Below are 25,442 nucleotides of genomic sequence, written 5' to 3'. Positions count from 1 at the left end.
TAGAGGTGTGTGCTAGAAACGTCACTGATAGGTGACGCAAATGGGTGGCACCAAGGGGTGGTGCTAACAGAATGTTGCAATGTCAGCAGAAATCGGAAGCTTGGATGCGCGCGCAGCTGCATGACGTGTGATAGACGGGGTGCAGGGGACTTGACATTTACACTGACGGAAAGAGACAGAAGTCTGGCATGTCAGATCAACTTGTGCTTCTATCATATCTGATATCTGATGTTTAGGAACTAAGCTATCTGGGCAGAAAGGTCTCTAGAGCAGAAGCTATTCTATACTTGCTGTGAGTGCGTGTATAAGCGCCTGAGTGTCTGTATGAGAAGCGTGGGGGCATGGCAACAGAGGCTATGAATTACTTGCATAGAGACAGGTCGGCCCTTTAGCCCTGCAGCTGAGGAAGGATGTTTACTGAAACTAGCAGGCTGGAATGTATCTTCGGGGAGGAAAACAGATAACTCGAAGGTTATAGTCAATCTTGGCAGGCAGCAGGCTGAGCTGAGCACGGAGGGCCGCGCTAGAAGTAAGTCAGAGTTCACGGGTACGGGGGCTGCTTGGGCAGGGGCCCTCGCAGTCAGAAGCCAGAAAAGAGGCTCGGTGGCAGAGATTCAGGGCCTACTTTCAGCCAGGCTGAAAAACGTAGGAGTACACTTCAAAAAGACGTTGGCATAGCATACTTAGGAACGGACCATCTAACCCATTCATGGTGGGTCTGAAAGAGGACAAGTTAACGTTGGACGCAAATGTATTTGCGTCTTCATAGCTGGTACAGGAGGGAAGTTACATGCACTTTTAACTCGTACATGGAGTCGGTGGGGTACTCGCTAGGGAACACAACATGACCATAAAATTTATATTACCTCAACTGGTGACGCAGGTGATCCCCTCTTCTTCTTTAGAGGAATTCTGAAAGACTCCATGGGCTTTCAGGGACTATTCTCCTTTTGTAGAGAGACAGTCTTCCTGTTTCCGAGTCTATGAACTGTCTCGGTTCCCGTTCCTCGGTCTCATTCGTAGGCCTTTGGGTGAATACGGGTTTGTTTACGATGCCGATGCACTGTTTCGCTCAAACATCTTCGGCCGCACTGCCGTGGTCAACCGTATTTTATTGGCGCCGACTTTGCTAGCGCGGTGACCAACTTGGTAGTGGTGGCTTTCTTCGGTCCAGCCGTCGAAGCCTTGCCACTGATTCTGTGAATCAACTCCGCGACGTGTAGGGCCATGACTTGAGCCTTATGCGCTGCATGTGCCGCGACGGCCTCTGACGTGGAACAGACGTTTGTCTCCGGTCCAGTCTTAGATGGAGGATTGGTGCTTCGCTTCGATTCGAGCTGCTTAGTGGCTCCCTTCGGCGCCGACGTCTTCGACTCGACGACCTTCACCTTGGCCTTCGGTGCCCCGCTACTCGAGTCGAGGACCTTCTGGAAGCTCCCCGCATCGAAGTCCCTCATCTGTTTCGTCGGCCCCGAGGGCTTCGAGGCCTTGGCACGGACTAGAGCCAGTTGCACTTTCAGTTTCGTTTTAGACTGTGCTGGCTTCGGTTTCGTTTTGCTGAGATCAACCAAAGTTGGTTTCGAAAATGATGGCTCAATTAAAGTGTTCGAAGCCGGGCCTTTTTGCGGGGCTGTTGAACTTGAAGGTAGATCTTGGGTAAGGCCGTGTGGCGATCCCTCGACCTGAGCCGTATTGATATTATGTCCATCTGCCCCCGTATCGACGGTTGGGCCTAGCTCATCCGTGCTATCTTCCTCGGCCCCAAGGGCCTGAACGTCGACGTCTCCTACCTCGTCGACGACTTCATAATTCTCCTCTTCTTCCAGATATTCCTCCTCATCGGCCTCATAGTCGGATCCATGCGTGGATCCCTGCTCCGATGGTTCATTTTGGTCCGGGATCTCGACGACTTCTTCGTCTTCGGTCCCGAAGATATTATCTGGTTCCGGCGCTGGCATCTTCGATTCCAGTCGAGCCCAGTCGAGCCGCGCGTCGGGTCCGAAGAGTTTTCTTTGATCTAAACCGGGCACAGGCCATACATTGGTCTTGATTGTGGTCCGGTGACAAGCATTTGTTGCACGCAGGGTGGACGTCGTCGTGTGCATATTTGGCGTTACAAAGCGGACACCTTTTGAAAAGGCCTCGACTCTCCATCGTCGATGAAACTCGATGCGAGAGGTGAAGGAAGCAGTCCGATAGTCTATGTCCTGTAGATAAATGTTATTGATACCGATCGAAACGATACCGACGCTCGCGAAAGCCTTTTGGCTTTGAGAAAAAGTTTCCTAACTTGGAGCTAAGATTTGAACATCCGAACCCAATGGCGGAAAAAAACAATCTGAGGATGGAGAGGATGCCCATGCGCACTGTAGTCCAGGGCAGGAGCCACCTATCTCGTGATACTTCGAAGACTCTTCCAGGACAACAATGTGCAATCATCCGGACCCAACACTAGGCGGCGATCTATGCACAGATATGAATTCAGCAGCCCACATGCCTCGAACGTATTTCTACGAGACAGCCAGCCCAAGCATAGGGTGCGTTAAAAGGTAGTAGAGGCATGGACAGCCCAGAACATTACTGCAAGATATCAGTCAAAATATTGGACTTTGCCTCAGAGGTGGTCAAGGATAATTTCACAAGCTCTGTATTTTTCCATACCACCAAGGTGAAAGAACTGACTTCCTTTGAAGGAGGCCCTGAGGGTACAGCAGTGCCATTCGGGAAAGTTGGAGAAGTATTGAGGCCACTTGCATTTTATAAGAGGAGGAAAAAGCCAACATCAGTATTCTAGGAGTGGAAGAGGTTATAAGCCTCTGAGGCATCCTCCTCTGTGCAGTCAGTCTTTTTCCCTCATGGATGTAAAATGTTTTTCCATCCAATCAAATATCTGGGGTCTAGGGAGGTGACCTGCTAGCAGTTTGTCATGAAAATAAACAAGAATCTACTATTTTATTGCTTGGAGAATAGCTGCTGGCAAAGATGGAAGTGGCACAGTCATAAGGGGTGCGGACAACCACTGCAGTGGGGCCATACTGAATATGTACAGCAAAGCGTAATTAAAAGCTTTGACCTGTGCTGGGTCACAAGTGGATCTGGGAACTATAGCATCATTTAGTTTTTCTTATTTTATTGCAACCAGCTCCAAAGACAAAGAAGAAACCAATACCAGAGAACATTTTCTCTGAATGGTCCCGGAGCGGGATCACTTCCTTGAAGAAGACCTCTCTTTCCTACAGTGTTTTTTTCGAGAGAATATACCTTGTCAGGGAGCAATGTGGAGGCGTTCCTGTGAGCTTTGCCAAATATAAACTACCCATTCATTCTTGGATACTTAAAGAAGTTCAAGTCACAGGGCCATTGATTGTGGTCCAAGCCAGGATACCACATGCAGATGCCATGCAGATCTCCCAAATAAATACACCTTAGTTTTAACAGCATATACAATAGGGTTTGAACCCTGAAACATTGGAGTTATCTGATGTAACAGTCAAAAGTAGAAAATGTGCATCAATGAGGTGTGGAATAACAGGTACCTATGCCAGTTGGCACCTTATATGTCCTGATGTCACTCCTGGGCAGGAGATGTGACTGAAACCACATGGTTCCACCCAGCAGAAATGGGGAGCTATTGCTGGGGTACTGTTTCCAAATCCAGCCTGGTACCTACAGGGTATTCATAACCTGAAGAATTTACAAGTAGAATTATCCATGAGAAGGCAAGTTGGCATGATTTTTATTTATTTATTTAGTTTTCCTCTTTAGTGCTCCAGCATCCAAGGGTATTTAATAGACAAAGAGTTCCGCTAACCCACTGTCATGAGCAGAGAATTAAAAACTTCAAGATTAATAATGCACAGGGCATTCTGGAGGTTTTCGGAGTTTCAATCATAGAAAGCTTGGTTCCAATTTTGTTTTGAGATAGTCTGTATAGTTCTTTTTTTTTTAAGTTGTATTCATATCTTTGGTAAAAGCATTCTGGGATCCTCCAGACGTGTGCAGTGTAATCCCAGGTTATGAAAATAAGGACGATCCTTGAAGAAAAAACAAAGCAAGCTGAAGAGTGGAGTTTGAAATTACTTCAAAACTGGGCTCTACTTTTATAGCCAAACCATGAATTTAGATTAGCTCGATCAAGACAGATACACCATGTACAAAAAGCCCTTAAAAAACAATGAACAAGTGCCTTTATATCTGTTCCAGTGGTGCCTAATGGCAAAGACCGTTAGATTAATCAAAACACTTTATTTCAATGATATGGCTCATACATTCACACCCCTGCCAGTGCATCTCCCTGGTGACCTGCATTGGTACCCAACAAACTATTGTTAAAAAGATTAACATGACTTGGGTTAAGTTACTTACCTTCTGTAACGCCTTATCTAGTAGAGACAATATCTTGCTGCAGATGCTTTACCTTTGAATTCCCCCAGGCATCAGACTGGATCCAAAAGATTTTTCATAAGCAGTACCCTGCGCGCCAGTAGAGATATCGCTCTGCTCCACGTAGCGGCAGCGTCCACGTCGGAAGTGACATCCGTGTCACCTGTATAGGTGCCACCTCAGCAAGCTGATATCAGTCTGTTACTTTTCACGACTTTGCACGCCAGAAACGCGGAGCCATGAAGTGCAAGGACACCGTTGTGTCCAAACTAGGGCCCTGACCCTAGAAACTTGTCCGTAGAGCTGGGAGGATGGGTGTGTCGGTAGGAAATCTGCAGCTATGTATTGTCTGTACAAAAAAGGAAGTTAGTGAAAGTATGTAACCTGTTCATCTGATAGAGAGAGACATCTAGCCACAGAACCTTATCTTGGACTAGATACCCAAGCGATACCATTCCAGGAGACCGGTCTGCAGACAAATTTAGAAGAAGCCCTGCTGGACCGAAAGGTAAAAGTGCCCATGCCTGCGGACCAGACTGTCCAGGAAAAAATGCTTAGTAAATATGATCCAGATAAATCCACCTTGCTGCCTGACCGATTTCCAGGACTGGAACTCCACAGGTTAACGCAATGGTCACAGACTTAGCTCTAATGGAATGAGCTCTTCAGCATTCAGGAGACTACTTATTTGCCAGTGCATAGCAGAGCTTGATGCAGAGAATAATCCATTGAGAGAAGATCTGTTTCTGCAACGCCCGACCTTTCTTTGCACCAACATACCCCATGAGTTGGTTGTCCAACCCAAACTCTCATGTGCGGTAAAGATAGACCGACAATGCTCTTTTTGGGTCCAGATGGTGGAGTTGCTCCTTTTCTTTAGAGGGATGCAGAGGAGCATAGAAAGTGGGCAAGGTGGCAGATTGGCCCATATGAAATGGTATTACCAGTTTGGGCAGGAAAGAGGGCCTAGTGCGAAGCACCAGTTTGTCCGGAAAAACTGCTAAGAAGGGAGGCTTAGATAATAAAGCATGCAGCTCACTCACCTTCTTGGTCGAAGTAATTGCCACAAGAAAGGCTGTTTGATGGTGAGCAGCCTGAGGGGACAATTGTGGAAAGCCTCAAAGGGAGCACACATCAGAAATGTGAGATTCAAAGTAAGGTCCCACTGAAGGGGAAAGGTGAGAACATATGTACAAGACCTTTTAGAAATCTATTTACAAGGAGACATTTAAATAAGGGTTGGTCAGGCAGTTGCAAGAAAGCAGACAAGGCAGAAACACACCATTTCAAAGTGCCCAGAACACAGCCCTGCTGGAATAGGGTCAAAATAACAAGTAAGATATCAGAAAGGGAAGCAGAAAGAGGGTCAATAGACTTTTCTGTTCAATATGATACAAACTTTTTCCATTGGCAGCGGTAAACGGTCTTGGTGGAGGGATGTCTGGCTGCAAGAATAACGTTATAGACTTCGGGAGGAATGTCGAAGGTTATCAACTTCCACGGCTCGGTTCCGGTGGTGGACCCTCCCCTGCTGCTGCGACAGAAGATCCTCCCTTAGGGGCAATCGGATTGGAGGATTGATGCTCATGTTCTTGAGAACACTGGGTAGGAGTGGTTTGGGTGGAAAGGGGTACAGGAGGCCTGAGCTCCACAAGGGACAAACAGGGTCTCTAAGCGAGAGCCACCTTGGAAACTCCAGCATGCAAAACTGCTGACATTGCGCGTTCCCGGCGGAGATGCACAGATATAAACAAGGCTCTCCCTACTGTTGAAAGAGACCTTGTGCCACCTCTGGGTGGAGACGTCATTCGTGATCTGCTAAGTATTGACGGCTGAGTTTGTCCGCCCTGGCGTTCAGGGAACCTGCCAGGTGTTGAAACACCACGGATATGCCCTACTGTTCCAGCCAAGTTTAGAGATGCTGGGGATCTTGACAAAGGGTCCACAACCCCACCCGCCCTCTTTGTTGCAGTACCACATGGCAGTGGTGTTGCCCGTGAACACTTGTAGCAGCCTTCCCTTGATGGAGGGTAGAAAGGCCTTCAATGCCAATTGGATTGCCTGGAGCCCCAGCATGCTGATGTGGAGTCTGGATTCCACCGTAGACCAGAGTCCATTGATCTCCACCTCTCCCAGGTGGACACCTCATCTCAGGACTGACACATCTGTCACTCCAGTGAGATCTGGCTGGGGAAGGAAGAGGAGTCTGCCACTGACCAAATTGCGGTTCATTAGCCACCACTGCAAGTCCTTTGCAGTTCCCTCCGAGATCTGGACTTTGACGGAGAGATTTCCCTGATGCTGCGCCGAGAAGAATTTCATGTCCCACTGCAGAGCCCATGTGTCATATGGCATGTGTCACTAGCCAGATGCAGGAGGCCATGAGGCCCAGCAGACTCAGAGTCAGTCTCACCGAAATGCAGAATAGAGGCTGAAACATCTGTATCATAGTTGGACTCGCTTCCCGGGTGAGAAGCCCGAAACTGCACTGTGTCCATAACAGCTGAAATCAAAGTAAGAGCCTGAGAGGGAGTCAGGTGTGAGTCCAGCATGTTGATAGTGAACCCAAACTAATGCAAGAGGTACACGGTAGTCTGGAGATGGAAGATGATAGCATGGGGCAAGCCCGCCTACAGCAGTCAGTTGTCGAGATAGGGGAAGACTAGCACCTCTGCTCTGCACAGATGAGCTACGACCACTGCAATCACCTCGGTGAACACCCGAGGGGTGCTGGTAAAGTCAAAAGGGAGCACAATGAACTGCAAATACTTGTGACCTACCGTAAACTTCAGATAATGCTGATGGGCCAGCAGGACTAATATGAAACTAGGCATCCTGCAAGTCCAACGTTACCATCCGGTCTCCTAGATCCATTGCAGGCAAGTCTAATAAAAGAGTGAGGGACCCCACAGCCAAAGGGATGGAGTACCACAGAAGACTTTTAGTCAAGCAAATATTCCCTTTGGGACACCTTATTGTTAAAACAGATATTCTCAAAGACACATTGAAAAAAATAGACACTAACAAAATACTGTACTAGTGAGGCAAAATGTAAACATACAAAATTATGAAAAATACTGAACAGTTTATTCATCACACAATACAATATTAAAAAGATATTTCCATTAAAATTAATTTAAAAGAAGGGAATAGACATTAAAAATAAGGAAACAATAGATTCCCATTTGTAAAAAGGAGGTATAGACAGAGAATTAATTCTGCAAAACGTTTGAATTATTCTCCAGTGAATTTATGAAACAATCCTCCTTTCTCTTATGTGACACGTTTCGGTGGATCAACTAATTACACCACCTTCATCAGGAATACAATGTAATGTCTTCCCAGAAGATTTCTTAAGAACTACTTTCTAGACATAACTTCTCGGGGTAAGTACCTCCTATATCTTAAAAGCAACTCTCGTCCTGCGAGATAAAGGCTCCTTGTCACCGGCAATCTTACTCAGTACTTGTATCAGCAGTGTAATATAAACCTGGACACTCTCTCAGGTACTACCGCAGTGGACTCATGCGGGTATGCAGTTAAAATCTATGTATTTTTATAACATCCATCAATGACACACGGTAACGTAAGAAAGCTCTCCACAGAACTAACTCTTCGTCAGTCAGGCTCATAAACGGCGATATATCGCAACAGCAGGATGGTTCCTTCCTATAATATAGTCGGATACCACCTAAATAGTCAGGATACATGCGTCCCGTGTGTCAGCCTCCGCCAGCCTATCGGCTTGAGACCTGAGCCAATGTGAGCATCTTGAATTTCTCCTTTTCGAGGAAGTAGTTGAGGGCTTAGACATCCAGGATAGGACGAAGGCCTTGTCCAGAACCAGCAAGCAGCAGAAATAGCAACAAGAGCCTAGTTTTACACTCTATATGGCTCCCTCAGCCATGACTTCCTCCCGGACCGGAGATAGAAGACCCCCCCGTCAGCTGGTTGTAAGATAGAAGCATGGACAGAGAGGTAGTCTTGAAGGGGAGAGAGTACCCCATCAGACGTTCTGCAGAACCCACCAGTCCAATGTTATGGACAGCCAGTGGTGGAGGTGATGGCGGAACCCAACACCATCTGGATGCTCATAATCTAAAAGGGCGGGATTAGGAGGTTTGGAGGCTGCAGCTGCCGGGGGTTGGTGACTTGACCAGACCTCTGGCTAGCTAAACCACAAGGCAAGTAGGAGCCATGCCCTCGTCCACGCAGAGGGTGGGAAGCTTAGCGGCTCATGGCTGGGATACTGGGATAGTGTTGGCGAGGTTGAAATGTCCTACCATGACCACGAAAGGAGTGAAAGACAGACTGGGAACGTGGGTCACTGAGAGGCCCAAAGACTTGCCCATTACCCGTGAGTCCTTAAGGCACTCCAGCGCAAAGTCTATATTGTCTCCAAAGAGATGGGTGCCATCAAAGGGCTGGTCCATGAGGGAAGCCTGAACATCCCCAGAAAAGCCAGATTTTCAGTCAGCAATGGCGTCTGAGTGCCACAATTGACAAAACCACTCTGCCTCGTGAGTCAGTTGTGTCCAAGACACAGCGTATAGTGAACTTTGCTGCGTCCTTCCAGTTTGTAACTGCTTGACCATCTCTAACCACGTTAGAGAGAACGGCCCGGGCCTCCTCCATGACCTGTGACAGCACTTGCGTCACCATTTCCCACAGCGAGTGGGAATAGTGACCCAATAAGCATTTTGTGTTCACTGACCGCAAAGCAAGGCTGGCGGAAGAAAATGTTCTGTTACACAAGCTATACAGCCTCGTGGATTCCCTACCTGTGGAAGCATCAGGGAATGTGCCATGGAAATTGGAGGCTTGGACCACCAAGCTCTTGTTGGTAGGATCTTGGGTGAGGAAATTTGGGTCCCCTGGAGGGCGGAGGTGGCTGGGGGCAATCATACTATTCACAGGAGCCCCTGACCTGGGTTTGGACCAGGCCCCAGAAGGACGTCAGTGAGGGCCTCATTGAACGGGTAGGGGTTCAAAAGAGGAGACTCCCGGTTGTAGCACCTCCGTCAAGATGTTAGTCTCGACTGCTTCTGATGGTAACTGAAGATCAAGGACCTCAGCCGCCCTGCACACAACCATTGCATAAGTAGCTCCCTCCTCCATAGCCATGGTAGGGGGAGAAAGGATACTGGTATCTGGAGACAAGTCTAGGTCCACACACCACCCCATGTCTTGCTCACACTTGTATTCTAAAGAGTCCAGTGACCTAGTCCTTCAGAATAAGGCTCAGGCTCCCACCTAGGATGCGGTGGTCCTGCCGTCACTGGAGTCAGTCGACACAGCTCTGCGTCGTCCGGTATCAGAATAGGGCTGTCATCCCCGGTAGGTGCCTGTGGCATCAGGAGCATTGGTGTTTGGGCCGGAGAAGGTCGCAGTGGCACAATCGGCCCCGGTCCGGATCCATAGGGGTACATCAGAGCTGGAGTGGCTGGCGCTGAACCATTGGAGCGTAAGGCCGGAAGGCGCTCCGGAGGGGTCGTCCGCTCAAAAATTAGGCACATAGCTTCATAGAATTCTTTGAATTGAGCAGGGGGGGTCGCTCCGGCTCCCAGAAAAGCACAGAGTTGGCTCATGCTCCAGTTTCAAAGAACCAGGCCATGAACGCAGATGTTCCTTCGACATATTGGCCGACAGAAAAGGAGAAGTTGAAACGCGTTTCAACTTCTTGTGCTTTTTGTACCTCTTTCCTGAGTGCCCTGACGTTTTGAGTGGGAGGAAGAGGACTTCAGTCTCCGGGGAACACTCCAGAGATCTTCCTCTCGAGCTGGAGTGTGATTTTAGCTGAGCCACATGCTGAGCCGCAAGCAACTTCAGGGAACCCTCCCTCAAAATCTTTGGCGCTATGGACCATCTGTCAGAGCATTACTTGCAGTTGTGCTCATGCTCCAAGCACCAAAGACACATGAGGTGAGAGTCCGTCATTGAAATGATGAAGTGACATGGGGGCGTGGCTTGGACGCCGATGGGGACGGTCGCGTGAGCTGCGAGCTCCGCGCCGACCCCACCGTTTACTGATTGGAGAGCAGAGCTGGTTCTCTGGTGACCCTGGGAGGGTTCCTTCAGCTGCGAAAACCTGCGCAGACAGAAATTGAGGGCTTCACTGCCAACTGAAGTAGAGTTGTGATGTTAGGTGGTGGGAGACTGGCCTGTGTAGATGGAAAATGGTGGCCACCCCCACGGATCGGACACTGGGAAGATGCCAGGAGGTGTAGGCCGTTACCCATGAGGGGTGAGGGCCCCCCCTTGAAAACAGTGAGTACCGGGTGCCTGCAGCGGGATCCAGAGCTGGGCAGGAGTGACCATCCCCTGGGACTGGAAGCGGCCCAGTGCCCTGGATTGAACCACTTGCCCGGTGGCTGACTGTTGGTCCCCCCCCCTCCCATGGAGGCTAGCTTGGTGGATTGGAGAAACCCGCTGGTCTGTCTCAAGAGCTGGGGGATAATGACAAGGCTGCTGTGGTCCTGAGGGGCTTGATGATCCCTCAACCGGCGACTAGGGGTCTCGTCTGAGAGTGGACTGGTCAAGTGGGACGTCTACAGGAAGTGGAGACGGGTGAGGAACCTCAGGGAGTGCTGTGGAAGGCCAGGGCCGGTGGCTCGGGAAAACTCGTACTCCCATCTAATGAGAGACCCATGTCCTCGGACTATAGGGGGGTTGGACGGTGAGACCAAGTCTAAGGGACAAGTAGTTTGGTGGCCATGGGGATGCCACAAGGTCGGCAGGGTGGGGGGGGGCTCCCCTGGCGCTGGAGGATGAAGCGGTAGAACAGCGAAAGCGAGACATCGTTTACCCGCCCCCAGAGGGGCTGATGCAGCACCAGGTGGACCAGATCCTCTGCGCTATCACGGACACGAAGGAGGCACTCCAGCAAGACATTGCTCAGGTATCGCTGGGTCTGGGACTCCTACGGGCATATCATGTGAAGCTGGCCGACCGAGTGAAGCAAACTGAGGCTACCTTGGAGGTCTTGGAACCGGCTCAGAAAGCAATGGATGTTCGGATGGGGAAAGTCACTCGCAGGCTCCAAGTGCTGTTAAGGAGGGCCGAAGAGCACAATAGGAGGAACAACGTAAGAGTAGTAGGCCTTCCGGAAGGAATTGAAGGGGACAGCATGATAGACTACTTGGAACAGTGGCTGCATACTAAGGTTGCCCCGGAGGGACGGACGCCATTCTACACCCTGGAGAGGGCGCACAGGGTGCCTGCCCGTCTGTTGGCTCCTGGGAGACGGCCCAGGCCTGTGGTGGCTCACCTGCTCCATTACAAGGACAGGGACCTACTGCTTCAGAAAGCACGCACTGCAGGCCCATACAGAGTGGACAATAATAACAGGTCACTGTTCCCGGATTATACTTTTGATGTACAACGCCATTGAGCCTCGTTTCTGGCGGTCAAGAAGGCCCTCCGAGCCAAGGGCATATACTCCCTGATGTCCCTGGCGCGCTTTCGTGTGACTTTGGATGGCAAAACATTCTTCCGTAACGACCACGATGAAGCATGGAGCTGGTTGGAAACCTACCGGGCAGGGACGGATGAAGCAGGAGGCACTAGGGGACAGACGACGGAGGCACGCGGCCGCGTCGTACAAGGCGTACCAGAAGACGGCGTCCTGGGACTCAGAAACCTTCCACAGCACCGACGAAGAAAGAGGTCGGCAGCTCTGCAGACCCGGACGGAGATCTCTCATGCTAGCGGCACAACACTACTGGGAGCGACCGACTCGGAAAAGGGGTCGGCAGGGACGGATTCGGATGGAACGGACACGGGGAGTGCCACCCTGCCAGATGTCACTCCAGGAACGGCGGACAAGATCGCAAATGCCTGAAATTATGCAATGTTTAAAGTGCCTAGTAAGAGGGGTTGATTGGTCCTGGTACTGTGGCCTTTGGATGGGGGTGATTGAAAGAGACTTAGTGGTTCGGTGGGCTGGGGCGAGACATTATTTGCACTGAGCTGTTGACCACCTGTCTGGGGGCCCTTCCGAGGGTGAGGGGAATTCTTTTTTGTTATAGTGGGGTTTGGCGATTGGATGCAGTGAAGATGTGGCCAGATCTTCGCTGCGTTAGAGCTCCCCCCTAGTTTCACTCTTAGAGTGAATCCCTGGTAGCTACCAGAGGGACTGTTAGTGGATAGTTTGGATGGGTGTTAGCTGTTTAGAGCCTGTTCTGTGGAGGGGAGGCGGGGAGACTTTGGGGGTTGCTGGTTTTTTTTTTGGGTAGCTCGAGCCACCGGTGGTCTAATGCAGGAAGTGCAATTGTAGAACAGATATAACCAGCAGTAGGGGACATCACCTGAGTTCAAATGTATTACATGGAATGTATCATTAAAAAAGATTGGGATATATCACACAAAAGGATAGAGACCAAAGAGTCACTGGAAGCCTTGTTTTTTAAGGTTACCATTTCACCTACATTAAATATCTCAGGAACTCTGATCTATAGACCACCTGACTCTAAACCAACTGAGTTGTGGAATATTTGCGAACTCATCGCTGACCACTCCTTGAAATACACAAATTATTTGGTCCTATGGGGATTTCAACATTCATATAGATAATGCCCAATGCCCCCATTCCTCCCAACTTATAGACTATCTTAAAGGTCTTAATCTTGAACAATTGGTTACGGCCCCCACTCATACAGCCGGCCACACACTTGATATTGTCTTCACCAACATCCCCACTCTATCGGTAGCAGAACCCATCCCCCTGTCAGGGTCCGATCACAATCTGGTTCCATTCAATCTCATCTTCACTACTAGCCTGGACAATAGGGATAACAAGCAGGAAGTCCGACGTAATTGGCGGAATGTCACTCCTGAATCTATAGGCCTTGCACTTCTTAATACACCTATGTTATTTACGGGTGAACCTAACAACAATGCCGCAACTTTTAATCACTGGGTTACCATAGCTCTGGACACTGTTGCCCCTATGAAATCCACCAAATCAGCCAGACAAAAACTCTCTGCACCTTGGTTCACACAGAACCTTCAAACCGAAAAAAGTAAATGTAAACGACTCAAACGTACATGGCGAAAAACCTACTGTGCAGAATCCAAAGATATGTACCGAAAAGCTGTGAACCAATTTCACAAATTGAAGCACATTGCTATCAAAGATTATATAGCTACTCAAATCAAAGCATCTAATAATACTTCGAAAGAAGTTTTTAAAATTGTCCAAAGCTTTATGTGACCAGAAGAGTAACATTACACCAACAGAGACCCTCTGTGAAAACCTATCAAGCTTTTTCCAAGAAAAAAATAGAGGATATCTATACCTCTTTTACGGTGAATGAAATCCAGACATCACCTCAATCCTCTTATTTAGAAACTTGGTCAGACTTCGGCCCACTCAGCCCTGAAACCTCGCTTAAACTACTGCAGCAAATTAAATCGGTTTCTCCCATGGATCCCCTCCCGGCCAAACTTTTCAATAAACTGGCCCACCTGATCAACCCTTCATTAAATATGCTCTGGAATGCTTCACTGAAAACAGGCATTTATCCGGCTGCATGGAAAACAGCCCTTATCCAACCCATTCTAAAAAATGAAAACGCAGTCCATACCATTCAAAAAAACTTTAGACCTATCTCCCTCTTACCTGTCCTGGCCAAGGTTCTTGAAATGGAGGTACAACAACAGCTATCTAATTTCATGGAAACCAACAAGCTTCTGCATGAGACACAGTCCGGGTTTAGATCTGGTTACAGCACAGGGACTGCACTCCTGGAAGTAATGGAAACTATTTGAGAAACCTAGGACAAGGGCTGCTGTGCAATGTTGGTGCTGCTTGACTTGTCTGCAGCTTTTGACACGGTGGACCACAAGATTCTCCTCAACAGACTTAGACAACTAGGGATTTCAGGGACAGTTTTAGCATGGTTTCAGATCTTCCATGAAGGACGAGTCAAAAGAATCAGGCTGCAACCGTTTGTTTCATCACCTCGCCCTCTGATCTGCGGAGTACCCCAGGGTCGGCCTCAGCCCCACCCTTTTTAATATTTATCTGGCCCCCCTGGCTCCACTTATAGAACAACATGAGGTTAGTGTCATCTCATATGCTGACGACACTCAGCTGATGTTTGCTTTTAAAGACCACTCAGAGGAAGCATTCACCAAATTTAAGCATTGCCTGATAGACATCTCTACCTGGATGACTATCAACTGCCTTAGATTAAATGCAGATAAATCCAAAGTTATTTTCTTTAACCAACCTACGCCCCCTAGACCTGACCTTTGGTGGCCTTCATTGCTTAATCCTCTCCCTTGCCCTGTCACTTCAGCCAGAAATTTGGGTTTCAAAATCGACAACACCTTGTCGTGCAAAACCCAAATAGGACATGTCTCCTCCACCTGTTTCTGGAAATTAAAAGCTCTGCTCAAATTCCTCCACCTACTACCTATAGAGTGCAGAAAAACTTTTGTTCACGCTTTAGTGACATCCCAACTAGACTATGCTAATAGTCTATATTTGGGCTTACTAGACTATCTGTACAGAGAGCTTCAAACAATTCAGAACGCAGCGGCAAGGCTTATAAGAAACATCCCCCTCAGACACCATATCTCACCTCATTTGCGCAGCCTTCATTGGCTGCCGTAAGGAAGCGAAACAAATTCAAGGCACTCCTCATTGCCTATAGAGCAAAGAAATGTAGGTGGATGCTCGTTTTCTCTCTGGAATTCCCTATCTCTACAAATCAAGAAGGTCCCCTCTGAGTTTAGCTTCCGTAAGCAGCTAAAAACGTGGTTATTTAGACGTCCTTAGCCCCGTACGGGCCCCACAATGCTAACTGTACTATTCCACCCCTCTGTGCAGCGCCGGGACACTCCCGTCGGGGGTGGCCGCGCGCATTATAAGAGAATTATTATTATTATTATTAATGTAAGGGGGGTGCATACGATGTTGAAAAGCCACAGGGTTCAAGCCTATTTAGTGCATAGAGGGGTGCAGATAGCTTTTCTACAAGAAACCCATGTGGACCGGGTTGAAGGCCAGGCATTGCAGCGCCGGTGGAGGGGGCAACTTTTTTATAAAACGCAGTCTGCTTTTGCTAGGGGTGCACTGATTTGGGTGAGGGTGGGGGTTCCCTTCCAGCAGACTCATTAGATAGAGGATCCTGAAGGGCGATTTGTGGCTCTCATTGGGAGGTTGGATGGGAGGGACGTGACACTGTGCAGTGTGTATGCCCCTAATTTGGACCAGAAGGCTTATTTTGCTCGGTTATCAGGGAAACTGGCGTCAGTTCTGACTGGTTCGGTAATCTTGAGGGGGAGGGAGTTCAACTCAGTCACAGATACTGAGATGGATAGGTCACATCCACCGCTACCCCAGGCACCCATACATAAGCTCTCAAAACTACAGAGTGATTGGCGAGCGCAGCATATGGGCGAGTAGGACTATTCTTATTATTCTGCCTGGCATGACTTGCATGTGCGGCTCGATGCGGTGTTGTGTTATCCGGATGTCCATGTGCTGGTCCACCATAGTGAGTACCTGGAGAAGACAAAATCGAATCATAACCCGCTGCTCTTGGCACGGAGGTGGTCTCAGGGACGGCCTGCAAACCCTACCTGGAGATTACGCCCAGAGGTTTTGGAAGACCTGGTTTTCCACGCAGAGGTGCAGGAGGGTATAGAACTTTATTTCCTTGAGAATGAAGGGTCGGCTTCGACCCTGGCCCTGGAGTGGGATGCATTTATGGTGGTGGTGCGGGGCTTGTGTATTGCTAAAACAGTGCAGAGAACACTTTTGAAAGATGTAGAGAGGGACGAACTGCGATTGCTTTGGGCAGAAAGTGCCAGCCCGGAGGACCCGGGAGCACAGGCCGAAGTTTTAGCTGTGAGAGAGGGAGTGGCAGCGCAGGTAGAGCGGTTGCGCTGCTTTGACCACAAAGAGTACCTGGTGAGGGCGCACGCGGAGAGAGATAAGGTGGGTTTCCTTTTGGCGTGGCTGGCCATCCCGGCCCCGAGGGGTACGCCAATCCTGCCTTTGACCACCCAAGCGGGCGAACCAGAATTTACCCAACAAGGGATTAACAAGATGTTCTTGGCATTTTATAAGGACCTCTACGAGAGTAAGCTGAAGGGGGTATGTGATGGATTGGATGAGTTCTTAGCTGAGATACAACTTCTGTGCCTTGAAAGCGATCAGGGAGACACGTTGGGGCAGGAGATCACAGTGGGGGTAATATGTAGCACAATAAAACACATGGCAAGTAAGAAAACCCCAGGTGCAGATGCCCTACCAATTGAATTTTACACGATATATGTCGATATCATGGTCCCCAAATTGCTGGCGGTTTATCAGGAATCCCGGGAGTTAGGGAGACTGCCTGACGCGCGAGGTTATCATTATCCCATTGCTGAAACCGGGTAAGGACCCTTTGTCTAGGTCGGCCTACCGCCCATTGTCAATGTTAACAACTGAAAATAAGATTCTGAGTAGGATTCTTGCGACCCGGCTTCGTCCTTATATGACACAACTGGTCCATTCTAATCAAGCGGGCTTTATCCCAAAACCCAAAACGCGACTAATGTACAACGCCTACTGCGGAATCTGGGAGGTGACCATAGTGAGACCCCTGCCGCGGCGGTTCTCTCAGTGGATATTGAGAATGCGTATGACAGCCTAGAGTGGCCATATTTGTACCGGACCCTATGCAAGTTTGGACTTGGGGATGCCTTTGTAGGGTGGACGGAACTCCTTTATAAGTGGACGGAACTCCTTTATAAGTCAGCGACGGCTCGGGTGCGGACGGGTGTGACGATCTCATCAGCCTGCCAGGTGGGGCGGGGCATGGACAGGGATGCCCGCTCTCTCAGTTGCTGTTTGCCTTGGCCATTGAACCTCTGGCCTCCCATGCCCGGTTGGGGAGGCACTATCCAGGTTTATATCTCCGCGGGGACATGCAGTATATCTCCCTCTATGCAGATGATCTGTTGATCTTTCTCGCCAACACGGATACGGCTTTGAAGGGCGCGAGACAATTGCTCCAAGTGTTCGAGCAGTACTTGGGGCTGAGGGCAAACTGGGCAGAGGATTTGTTGAAGGGTAATTTGGGCCGGGCCATACGCGGTCTTAGGGGCAGTTTGAGTTTTGGAGTACGTTGCCTCTGTCGGTAGCGGGTGGGGTTGCGCTCTTAAAGATGGTGGCGCTTCCTCGCTTATTGTATTATTTTCGGACGTTGCTGATCTGGTTGCCGGGCTCAGTCTTCCGACAGCTCCGCTCTGCGGCTTTGGGATTTATCTGGGGGTCGGGCAGACGGCGGGTTGCTAGGACCACAATGATACGCCCGAGAGCTGATTGGGGTATCGCAGTGCCAGATTTCGAGAGGTACTATTTAGCAGCGCAGTTGCAGTGGCTCATCCAAGCTGTGGCTCGGGAGTTCCGGGGCCCAAACGGCCCTGTAGGGCGATAGATCTGCAATATATTTTGTCCTTTATAGTGCCTCGGCAGAAGATGCGTCTTGAACATTTTACTGCTGAAGAGAGGACGCTGCGGTTGAGCTGGAATCGGAGCCAACGCCAGGCCAGATGCACTCGCCCGTATGCTCTGGAGATACCGATGGGTATGTGCACGGCTTTACCACATGGTGGGGACTGGTCGGCACTGGCTAGCTGGGAAGATCTGGGAATACAAGTGCTGGGAGACCTCTACGAAAATGAAACTGTTGACATTTCAGGCCCTTCAACATAAATACGATCTTCCACGAGGGGATTATTTGCTGCATTCAGCGCTTCTTTCGGCTATGCAGCATTATTGGGGCATGGGTCTGTCGGAACCACGGACCTCAATGGTGTGCCAGTATGTCGTAATGGCGGCGGGAACTGTTAAGGCCATTACGTGCCTTTACAGGCGCATGCTGACTGAGGCCCTGGAGCCATTGTACGCGTTGCAGGGGAAGTGGGAAATAGCCATTGGCAGGGAAATCCCGGAAAAAACACATGGGCCCAGCTGGTTAGATGAACTTGGAAGTGTACAAGGAATGCTAGATTTCAATTGGTACAATTCTATGTGCTGCGTCGGCCAAGCATAATCAAATATTTTAATAATATTTTAATGCGGCAGCTGCTCAGTGCCCGAGATGTAGCTTGGAGGGAGCCGACTTCCAGCACATGATGTGGGGGTGTACGAGTTTAGGATCATATTAGAGTTTAGGATCATATTGGAAGGATGTGCTGGAACTGCTGTGTAATATAACGGACCGGACATTAGAGCTAGACCTGGGCATATGTTTACTGCACTGGTTCCCGCATACAGCAAAGACGAAAGCGACAAGTACATTTATAGACCTGGGCCTTGTATTAGCCACGAGGGGAATCACAATGCATTGGAAATCAGCGAGGGGGCCAGGTGTAAGGAGATGGCGGATGGAATTGCTCAAATGGGCGCAGAGTGAAGGTATACTTAGGCTGCAGCAGTCCCTGAGAACTAATAATGATAAGGCACTGGAGGCGGCAAGGGCGTGGGAGGCCTTAGTTACAATATTGCAGGCCCCGGAATCAGAATCAGAGGAGGGTTCAGGCTTAGAGGACTGATGAGATCCAACTGGCGCTTTGGCACGGGGGAAATGAACCGGGATATGATCAATGAGACAAATGGTGACCTCTAAAAATAAAAGTTATGCCCTGTACTGTATTACTGTTGATCGCGTTTACTACTGTATTAGATTCTGATGCACCTTCATAGTTAATGGACCATGCTCTTGAGGCACACCGGTGGCAGGTGGAGGGATATGGGCAGGGGACACAGTGTGAAGCGGTTGTTAATAAATTGTATTGTCATTTACCTAATAGATATTGCATTGCTGATCAACTGTGTTGGCTGATTAAAAATCAATAAAAATTGTTTTTTTTTTTTAAATTATGAAGTGACGCGCCAGAAAGTTTGAAAACCTGTCTTTCTCAATTACATCTTTGACACACCAGGAGGAAACCTCAAAAAAGAGAAGGATAGCTCTTCTCTCGGATCAGCGAAGGCTGGTGTGGAAAGAAAAGAACTGATGACAACATGCCGAGGTGGCGCCTATAAATGCGAAGCGGACGTCACTTCTGTCTCGGCCAACGCAGAGCTGGCCAACGCCACATACTGGAGCATAGGCACACTGCTCACAAAAAATCTTTTAGATCCAGTCTGACGCCTTTGGAAAAGGTAAGGAATCTGGGGCTGGATGTCTCTATCAGATTTGTCTGTTCCGGCCTTGAAAAAGTAAAATTTTATCAGGCCGAGCTATTTCTAGCACCTACTAGCTCCATCTGGCCAGTGAACTTGGGCTGGAGAGGAACGGGTGTTCTATTCATTCAGAATGTGAATGAGCAATAAAGTTGCCATTAAATCTTGCTTTTATCTGGACACATTTGCTTTCTGTTCAAGGAAAGAGGTCAAATGTCAGTTTGTCTTTTTACTAATTGCTGCTTGAAAAGTTGAGTTTATTTTTCTCTCTCTTACTAGAGTTAGAGGTTTTTGTCAAGTGAGCTGTCATTTATTTTTATCTAACACATAACTTTTGAATAAATAGCCTGCAAATTATTATTACATATATTTAAAAATATATCAGGAATTAGGAAAGCTAATGTTTTTGTAATTAAGAAGTGGTATGCAAACAGAGTTGAATAGGAGCAAAACAAACCAGTACGGTAATGTGAACTAGGAAGCATGGCAGGGGCCATGTTTCTGTATCCTATATGTGGCCAGATTTGTATTATATATGGAGAAAAGTTTAGTGTATTAAATCAAACATAAAGAGAGTTTTTGTACAGCAGACATGCTGAACTCGCACATTTGAAGGTGCTCTTGTATGTGATAATGAGAAAAATGGTCTGGTGGCTCAATGAATTACAATATTTGCCCATGATCACATCATTTCAAACAAGTTTATGGGTCAAGAGCATTACAAATATGTCAAGTAGATTATTTAATTCACTAGACCTGCGGGTCTAGTAACATTTGTATGATTTTTCGAGGCCTGTTGTTAATACAGCATTTTGACAGCAGTACTACTTCCCGTTCCAGTTCAAGAACCCACATACAACTCTTCAAAACCAGCTCACTGCCAACCCATCAGGTATGTGCACATTGTTGTGCTGATGCTCCTCTATTGCAGAGAAACCACTGCTATGCCCTACTGGGACTCACGAAAAAGCTCTGCTGTGCCTCTTGAGCTTGACCTGTGCAGCACACCTTAAATGTCTTATTCCAGAACCTGAAACCAGTTCCGATAGATACCTCAATTATCACAAGCATATCCCCTTCTTGTTCAGTAGCAAGATAAGCCACATCTCAGCAAATGCACCTCTGTATGTGTGCTACTTACTAGAAAAAACATACCTCTTTACTAATGCAGTTTATTAACACTACAAATATCCATATGTAATGTATGCCAATGAACATCAGTCATTCAGTGATCGAACAATAAAAGATCTGTGCCCTTAAACAGTTTTGCTGATTTATCGCACTCATGACCTGCTAAATGAATGATGAGACACCACATATCTCTTTAGAGGCATCGATCTCTGACACAGCTACATATTTGAATGTTTACCAGAAAAGACTAGCAATGTGGTCTCACAGAAGAGGGATGTGAAAAAACACAGACATTGCACAAGGCATGGTATAGGACAGTAAAGACAGGATAGAGGGGGCAACTTACTTCACCAGACGAAGCGTGTCCTTGCGTATGTTGATCAGGCTTCTCAGGGTTTTCACTGGCTCCTGTGGCGGGGGAGCTGCATATGGAAACTACAGAAATGTGAAGAAAGGTAGTGTTAATAAAATGGAAATCAGCAAGAGTGCCCAAACTCAAAACTGTTCCCATGCCTCATTTTGTGGTCTCATTGTCAAGTCAAGTAGGCTTTATTTCGATAAAAAGTTATCATAAAAGCTTCACATGAAATACACAATTACATTTAAAACAAGAGCAAGGTAAACAGAGTACAAAAAGAAAGAAAAAAAAAATTTGTGCAGTTTTTTAAAAAAGATTTCAATGTTTTTAAAAAAAGAATCGTTTCATAGCTTGTTTAAAAAAGAATTAAACAATTGATTTAAGCCTTTTAGCTCTGATGGACCAAGCCCATGATAAAAATTTGGCAAGGGCACAAACATAAGTAGTGCGACTGTCGGACATTAGTATGCATATTGCGTCCGTATGACACCTAGTGCCCAGCTGGCGGCATAAGTGTTTGAGCCATATCCTCCTGGGTAGGGCATACTCTCCACATTCAAACATGAAATGCGCCACTGCCTCTGATCTGTCTAGGCATACTGGGCAAAACTCTGTAGTTTGAGCAGGGGGTTTCCATCGTGAAGAGAAGGCATGCAGAGGAAGAGTTCCTACTCTAAATTTAAAATAAAGGGCCCTATCAAAAGGTTTTTCAATAACATCTAAATATAGTTCCCGTTTTGGTAGATCCTTAAACTTCAAAAAGTCTTCAGTGAGTCTGCCCAAAGAAGTATTAGTATTCCGTTGTAGCGAGATCCAGTTCCAATAAAGTTTCTTGAGAGTTGCCTTTGGGGGAGAGGATCTATTTACCCACGCATCATTTAGGCCCAAGTTGAGTAGCAATGTTTTCATGTCTCTCAGCCATTTAATTTTATGCCACCCTGGTAGTGACATGATTTCCGAGAGACCTTGCGCGTATTTGCCAAGTTTGTGCACTCGCCACAGGCGTGCCCATAGTAAAAGTGGGCGGAGTTTTACTAAATCGTCAATAGGGCGACATCCAAGGTCCAGCATTAGTGGGACCATAGGAGTACCCTGAGGGAGTGACATGATCGCTCTGCAAAATTTCTTCTCAGATCTTGGCAAGTCATTAGTGATGGATGAACCCCATAGCTCCGCCCCATAGCGAGCAGAACTAACCCCTTTGGCTGAATAAATTTCGAGGACAACAGCTATCGGTCTAATTGCACAGGAGCGTTGTTCTTTCAAAAGGGCTCCTGTTATCCTCTTGTGGGTTAGTAACATTTTATCAAGATGTGGGGTCCATTGCATTTTGTGAGATAAACGAATGCCAAGATAGTCAAAAACTTCTACCCTCTCCAAAGGTTCTGCATTCAGGGTAGGGGAGCGTACTGGCTTTCTTGGTGGATTCAACACAAGGTATTTTGTCTTGCCCGTATTAATTACCAGCCCCTGTTTAGAACAAAAGGATTGGAAGTTGTTCAGAAGCCTTTGGAGGCCTATTGGGGTTTTCGATATTAAAAGCGTATCATCCGCGAAGAGGAGGGTTGCTATACGTTCGCCAGCCAGGGATGGTTCGTCTGAAAGATGTTCCCGAAGATGCTCAACCACCCCATTGATATAAAGGGAAAAAAGGGTGGGAACTAACACGCATCCCTGGCGGACCCCTCTCTCAACCGGGATACTGCTGGTTTTTTCCCCTCCTGAGCCCCACCTTATCTGGGCAAAACTATTTTTGTGTAGCCTGACAAGTAATGAGAGTATATAATGAGGCAACCCCATATCGGCCAAAACTCTCCACAGGGTCTCCCTCTGTACAAGGTCAAAGGCAGTCTTTAAATCGATAAACGCGAGATAAAGACTGCCTTTGCCTATAACCACGACCTTCCAATACACCATCATCAGCCTAAAAGCTTGTTCAATTGTCCCAGTACCCACTCTAAAACCTGCCTGGTAGTCAGAAAGGATTTTGTTTTCTTCTATCCAGTCTAATATTCTGACCAGTAGAACCTTGCCAACTACTTTTTGACTAATGTCCAGCAGGCTAATGGGTCTATAATTGGATGGATCTTCTCTGGCACCTTTTTTAAAAATAGGGACCACCTCCGCCCCTTTCCACGATAAGGGAATGGGAGCGCCCCTACAGATGGCAGCAAGTAGGCAGTGAATAAATTTCCCCCACTTCGGGATGTCTGATCTCATGAGGTCGCCAGGAATGCCGTCCGGGCCAGCAGCTTTTTGGGGCATGATGGTGCTTATCGCATACTCTACTTCTTTTTGTTGTGAAGTCAAATTCATCGGGGTAGATGTCCCAATTTAGTTGCAACGAAGTTAAGGCCACTTCCCTCCCTTCAGCATCATTGGGAGCGTCAATAGTAGTATGGTCATCTTGGCGGGTATATAACTTTGAAAAGTGGTTAACTCACGCCTGGCTTGGGATGTTACAGGTTATCAGATCACTATCTGGCCTGTTTCTGGCTCTAATTGTATCCCAGAAACATTTTGAATCTTTTTTGGAGCTAGCTTCTTTGAGAGTACACCAGTAAGCCTCTTCCCACTCTTTTTTTGCATATGCCAGTGTTCTCTTATGCTCTTTCCTGGCTATCTGAATCAGGGATTGGGATTTGCCTTTAACAGCATCTATTAGGAGAGACTTTGCCCGCCTGCATGAAGGGGTATACCAATCATGCATTCCCCTAGGTTTGTGGTGGGACAAGTTCCTCCCTGCAGAGCCCCTTACCCAAAAAACTTCACCTATGTTCTTAACAGCTGCTTCAAAAATGGGTGTTGCGTTTTCGGCTAGCACAACTGGGTTGATATTATCTAATTCTATTTGTGAGGCCATAAGTAATTTGTTTATGCTGGAGAGTTTAGCAGCATCAGTAGCAACTTTATTCCACTTTAAACGTCTTCCACAGGAAGAAACAGTGACTTTATGTGAGCAACTGGGTGGAACTATATATGCATTACTGAGCCAGGGATTCGTTATGGATAGGGAGAGTGAATTGTGGTCACTCTCCACAGTGGGTATAACTACCATATCTTGGACCAGACTCCAAAGTTTTAAGTCCAACAGAATGTACTCAATCCTTGAAGTATGATCAACTCTGTTGAACGTAGGGGCACCCAGGCGATCTGAAATTGTACGACCATTCGTAGCTCTTAGACCAAACTCTAGTGTCAGTGCATTTAGCTGTATTGCACTGCGGGACCATCTTTTTATCGGGGGAATAGTGAGTGTAGGAATACCCCATCTACTGTCTTCCTATCCTAAGTCTGAGATGTCATCCATAGGTAGTGGCTCATAGGTGCAGTTAAAATCACCTGCTACTAGAGTATGGTTGGCTTCCGGATGGTTTCTAAGCTGCGCTTCGAGGTCAGATATTACCAATGAGATGCACCCATTTTTTGTGCCTCTGGCGTAGATATTATATAGGACAAGGGATAGGCTCCTACTAGGGTTAGTCAATAAGATTCCTAAAATACCTGGGCTATTAACCTGCTTGGGTGTTATACAGCAGTTAAGAGAAATGCTTACCCAGATAAGTCAAATTCATCGGGGTAGATGTCCCAATTTAGTTGCAACGAAGTTAAGGCCACTTCCCTCCCTTCAGCATCATTGGGAGCGTCAATAGTAGTATGGTCATCTTGGCGGGTATATAACTTCGAAAAGTGGTTAACCCACGCCTGGCTTGGGATGTTACAGGTTATCAGATCACTATCTGGCCTGTTTCTGGCTCTAATTGTATCCCAGAAACATTTTGAATCTTTTTTGGAGCTAGCTTCTTTGAGAGTACACCAGTAAGCCTCTTCCCACTCTTTTTTTGCATATGCCAGTGTTCTCTTATGCTCTTTCCTGGCTATCTGAATCAGGGATTGGGATTTGCCTTTAACAGCATCTATTAGGAGAGACTTTGCCCGCCTGCATGAAGGGGTATACCAATCATGCATTCCCCTAGGTTTGTGGTGGGACAAGTTCCTCCCTGCAGAGCCCCTTACCCAAAAAACTTCACCTATGTTCTTAACAGCTGCTTCAAAAATGGGTGTTGCGTTTTCGGCTAGCACAACTGGGTTGATATTATCTAATTCTATTTGTGAGGCCATAAGTAATTTGTTTATGCTGGAGAGTTTAGCAGCATCAGTAGCAACTTTATTCCACTTTAAACGTCTTCCACAGGAAGAAACAGTGACTTTATGTGAGCAACTGGGTGGAACTATATATGCATTACTGAGCCAGGGATTCGTTATGGATAGGGAGAGTGAATTGTGGTCACTCTCCACAGTGGGTATAACTACCATATCTTGGACCAGACTCCAAAGTTTTAAGTCCAACAGAATGTACTCAATCCTTGAAGTATGATC

The 25,442-nt window shown here is 47.5% G+C and overlaps 1 protein-coding gene across 4 annotated transcripts in view; it reads right to left on the bottom strand.

Annotated features, from left to right (window-relative positions):
• The window catches only part of RNF157 (ring finger protein 157), a 548,807-nt gene that overhangs the window by 406,507 nt on the left and 116,858 nt on the right, over positions 1-25,442 (bottom strand). For all 4 annotated transcript variants that reach the window (XM_086930701.1, XM_086930704.1, XM_086930702.1 and 1 more), the window contains exon 3: positions 21,051-21,139. In XM_086930701.1, the coding sequence (XP_086786827.1) occupies positions 21,051-21,139 (89 nt within the window). The remainder of the gene's footprint in view (positions 1-21,050; positions 21,140-25,442) is intronic.

The sequence above is a fragment of the Lissotriton vulgaris genome, chromosome 7, assembly GCF_964263255.1.
Source record: "Lissotriton vulgaris chromosome 7, aLisVul1.2, whole genome shotgun sequence".
In the NCBI taxonomy this organism is placed as follows: domain Eukaryota; kingdom Metazoa; phylum Chordata; class Amphibia; order Caudata; family Salamandridae; genus Lissotriton; species Lissotriton vulgaris.
Note: the sequence above shows the minus strand (reverse complement) of the source record. Positions and strands in the feature narration are given on the sequence as shown.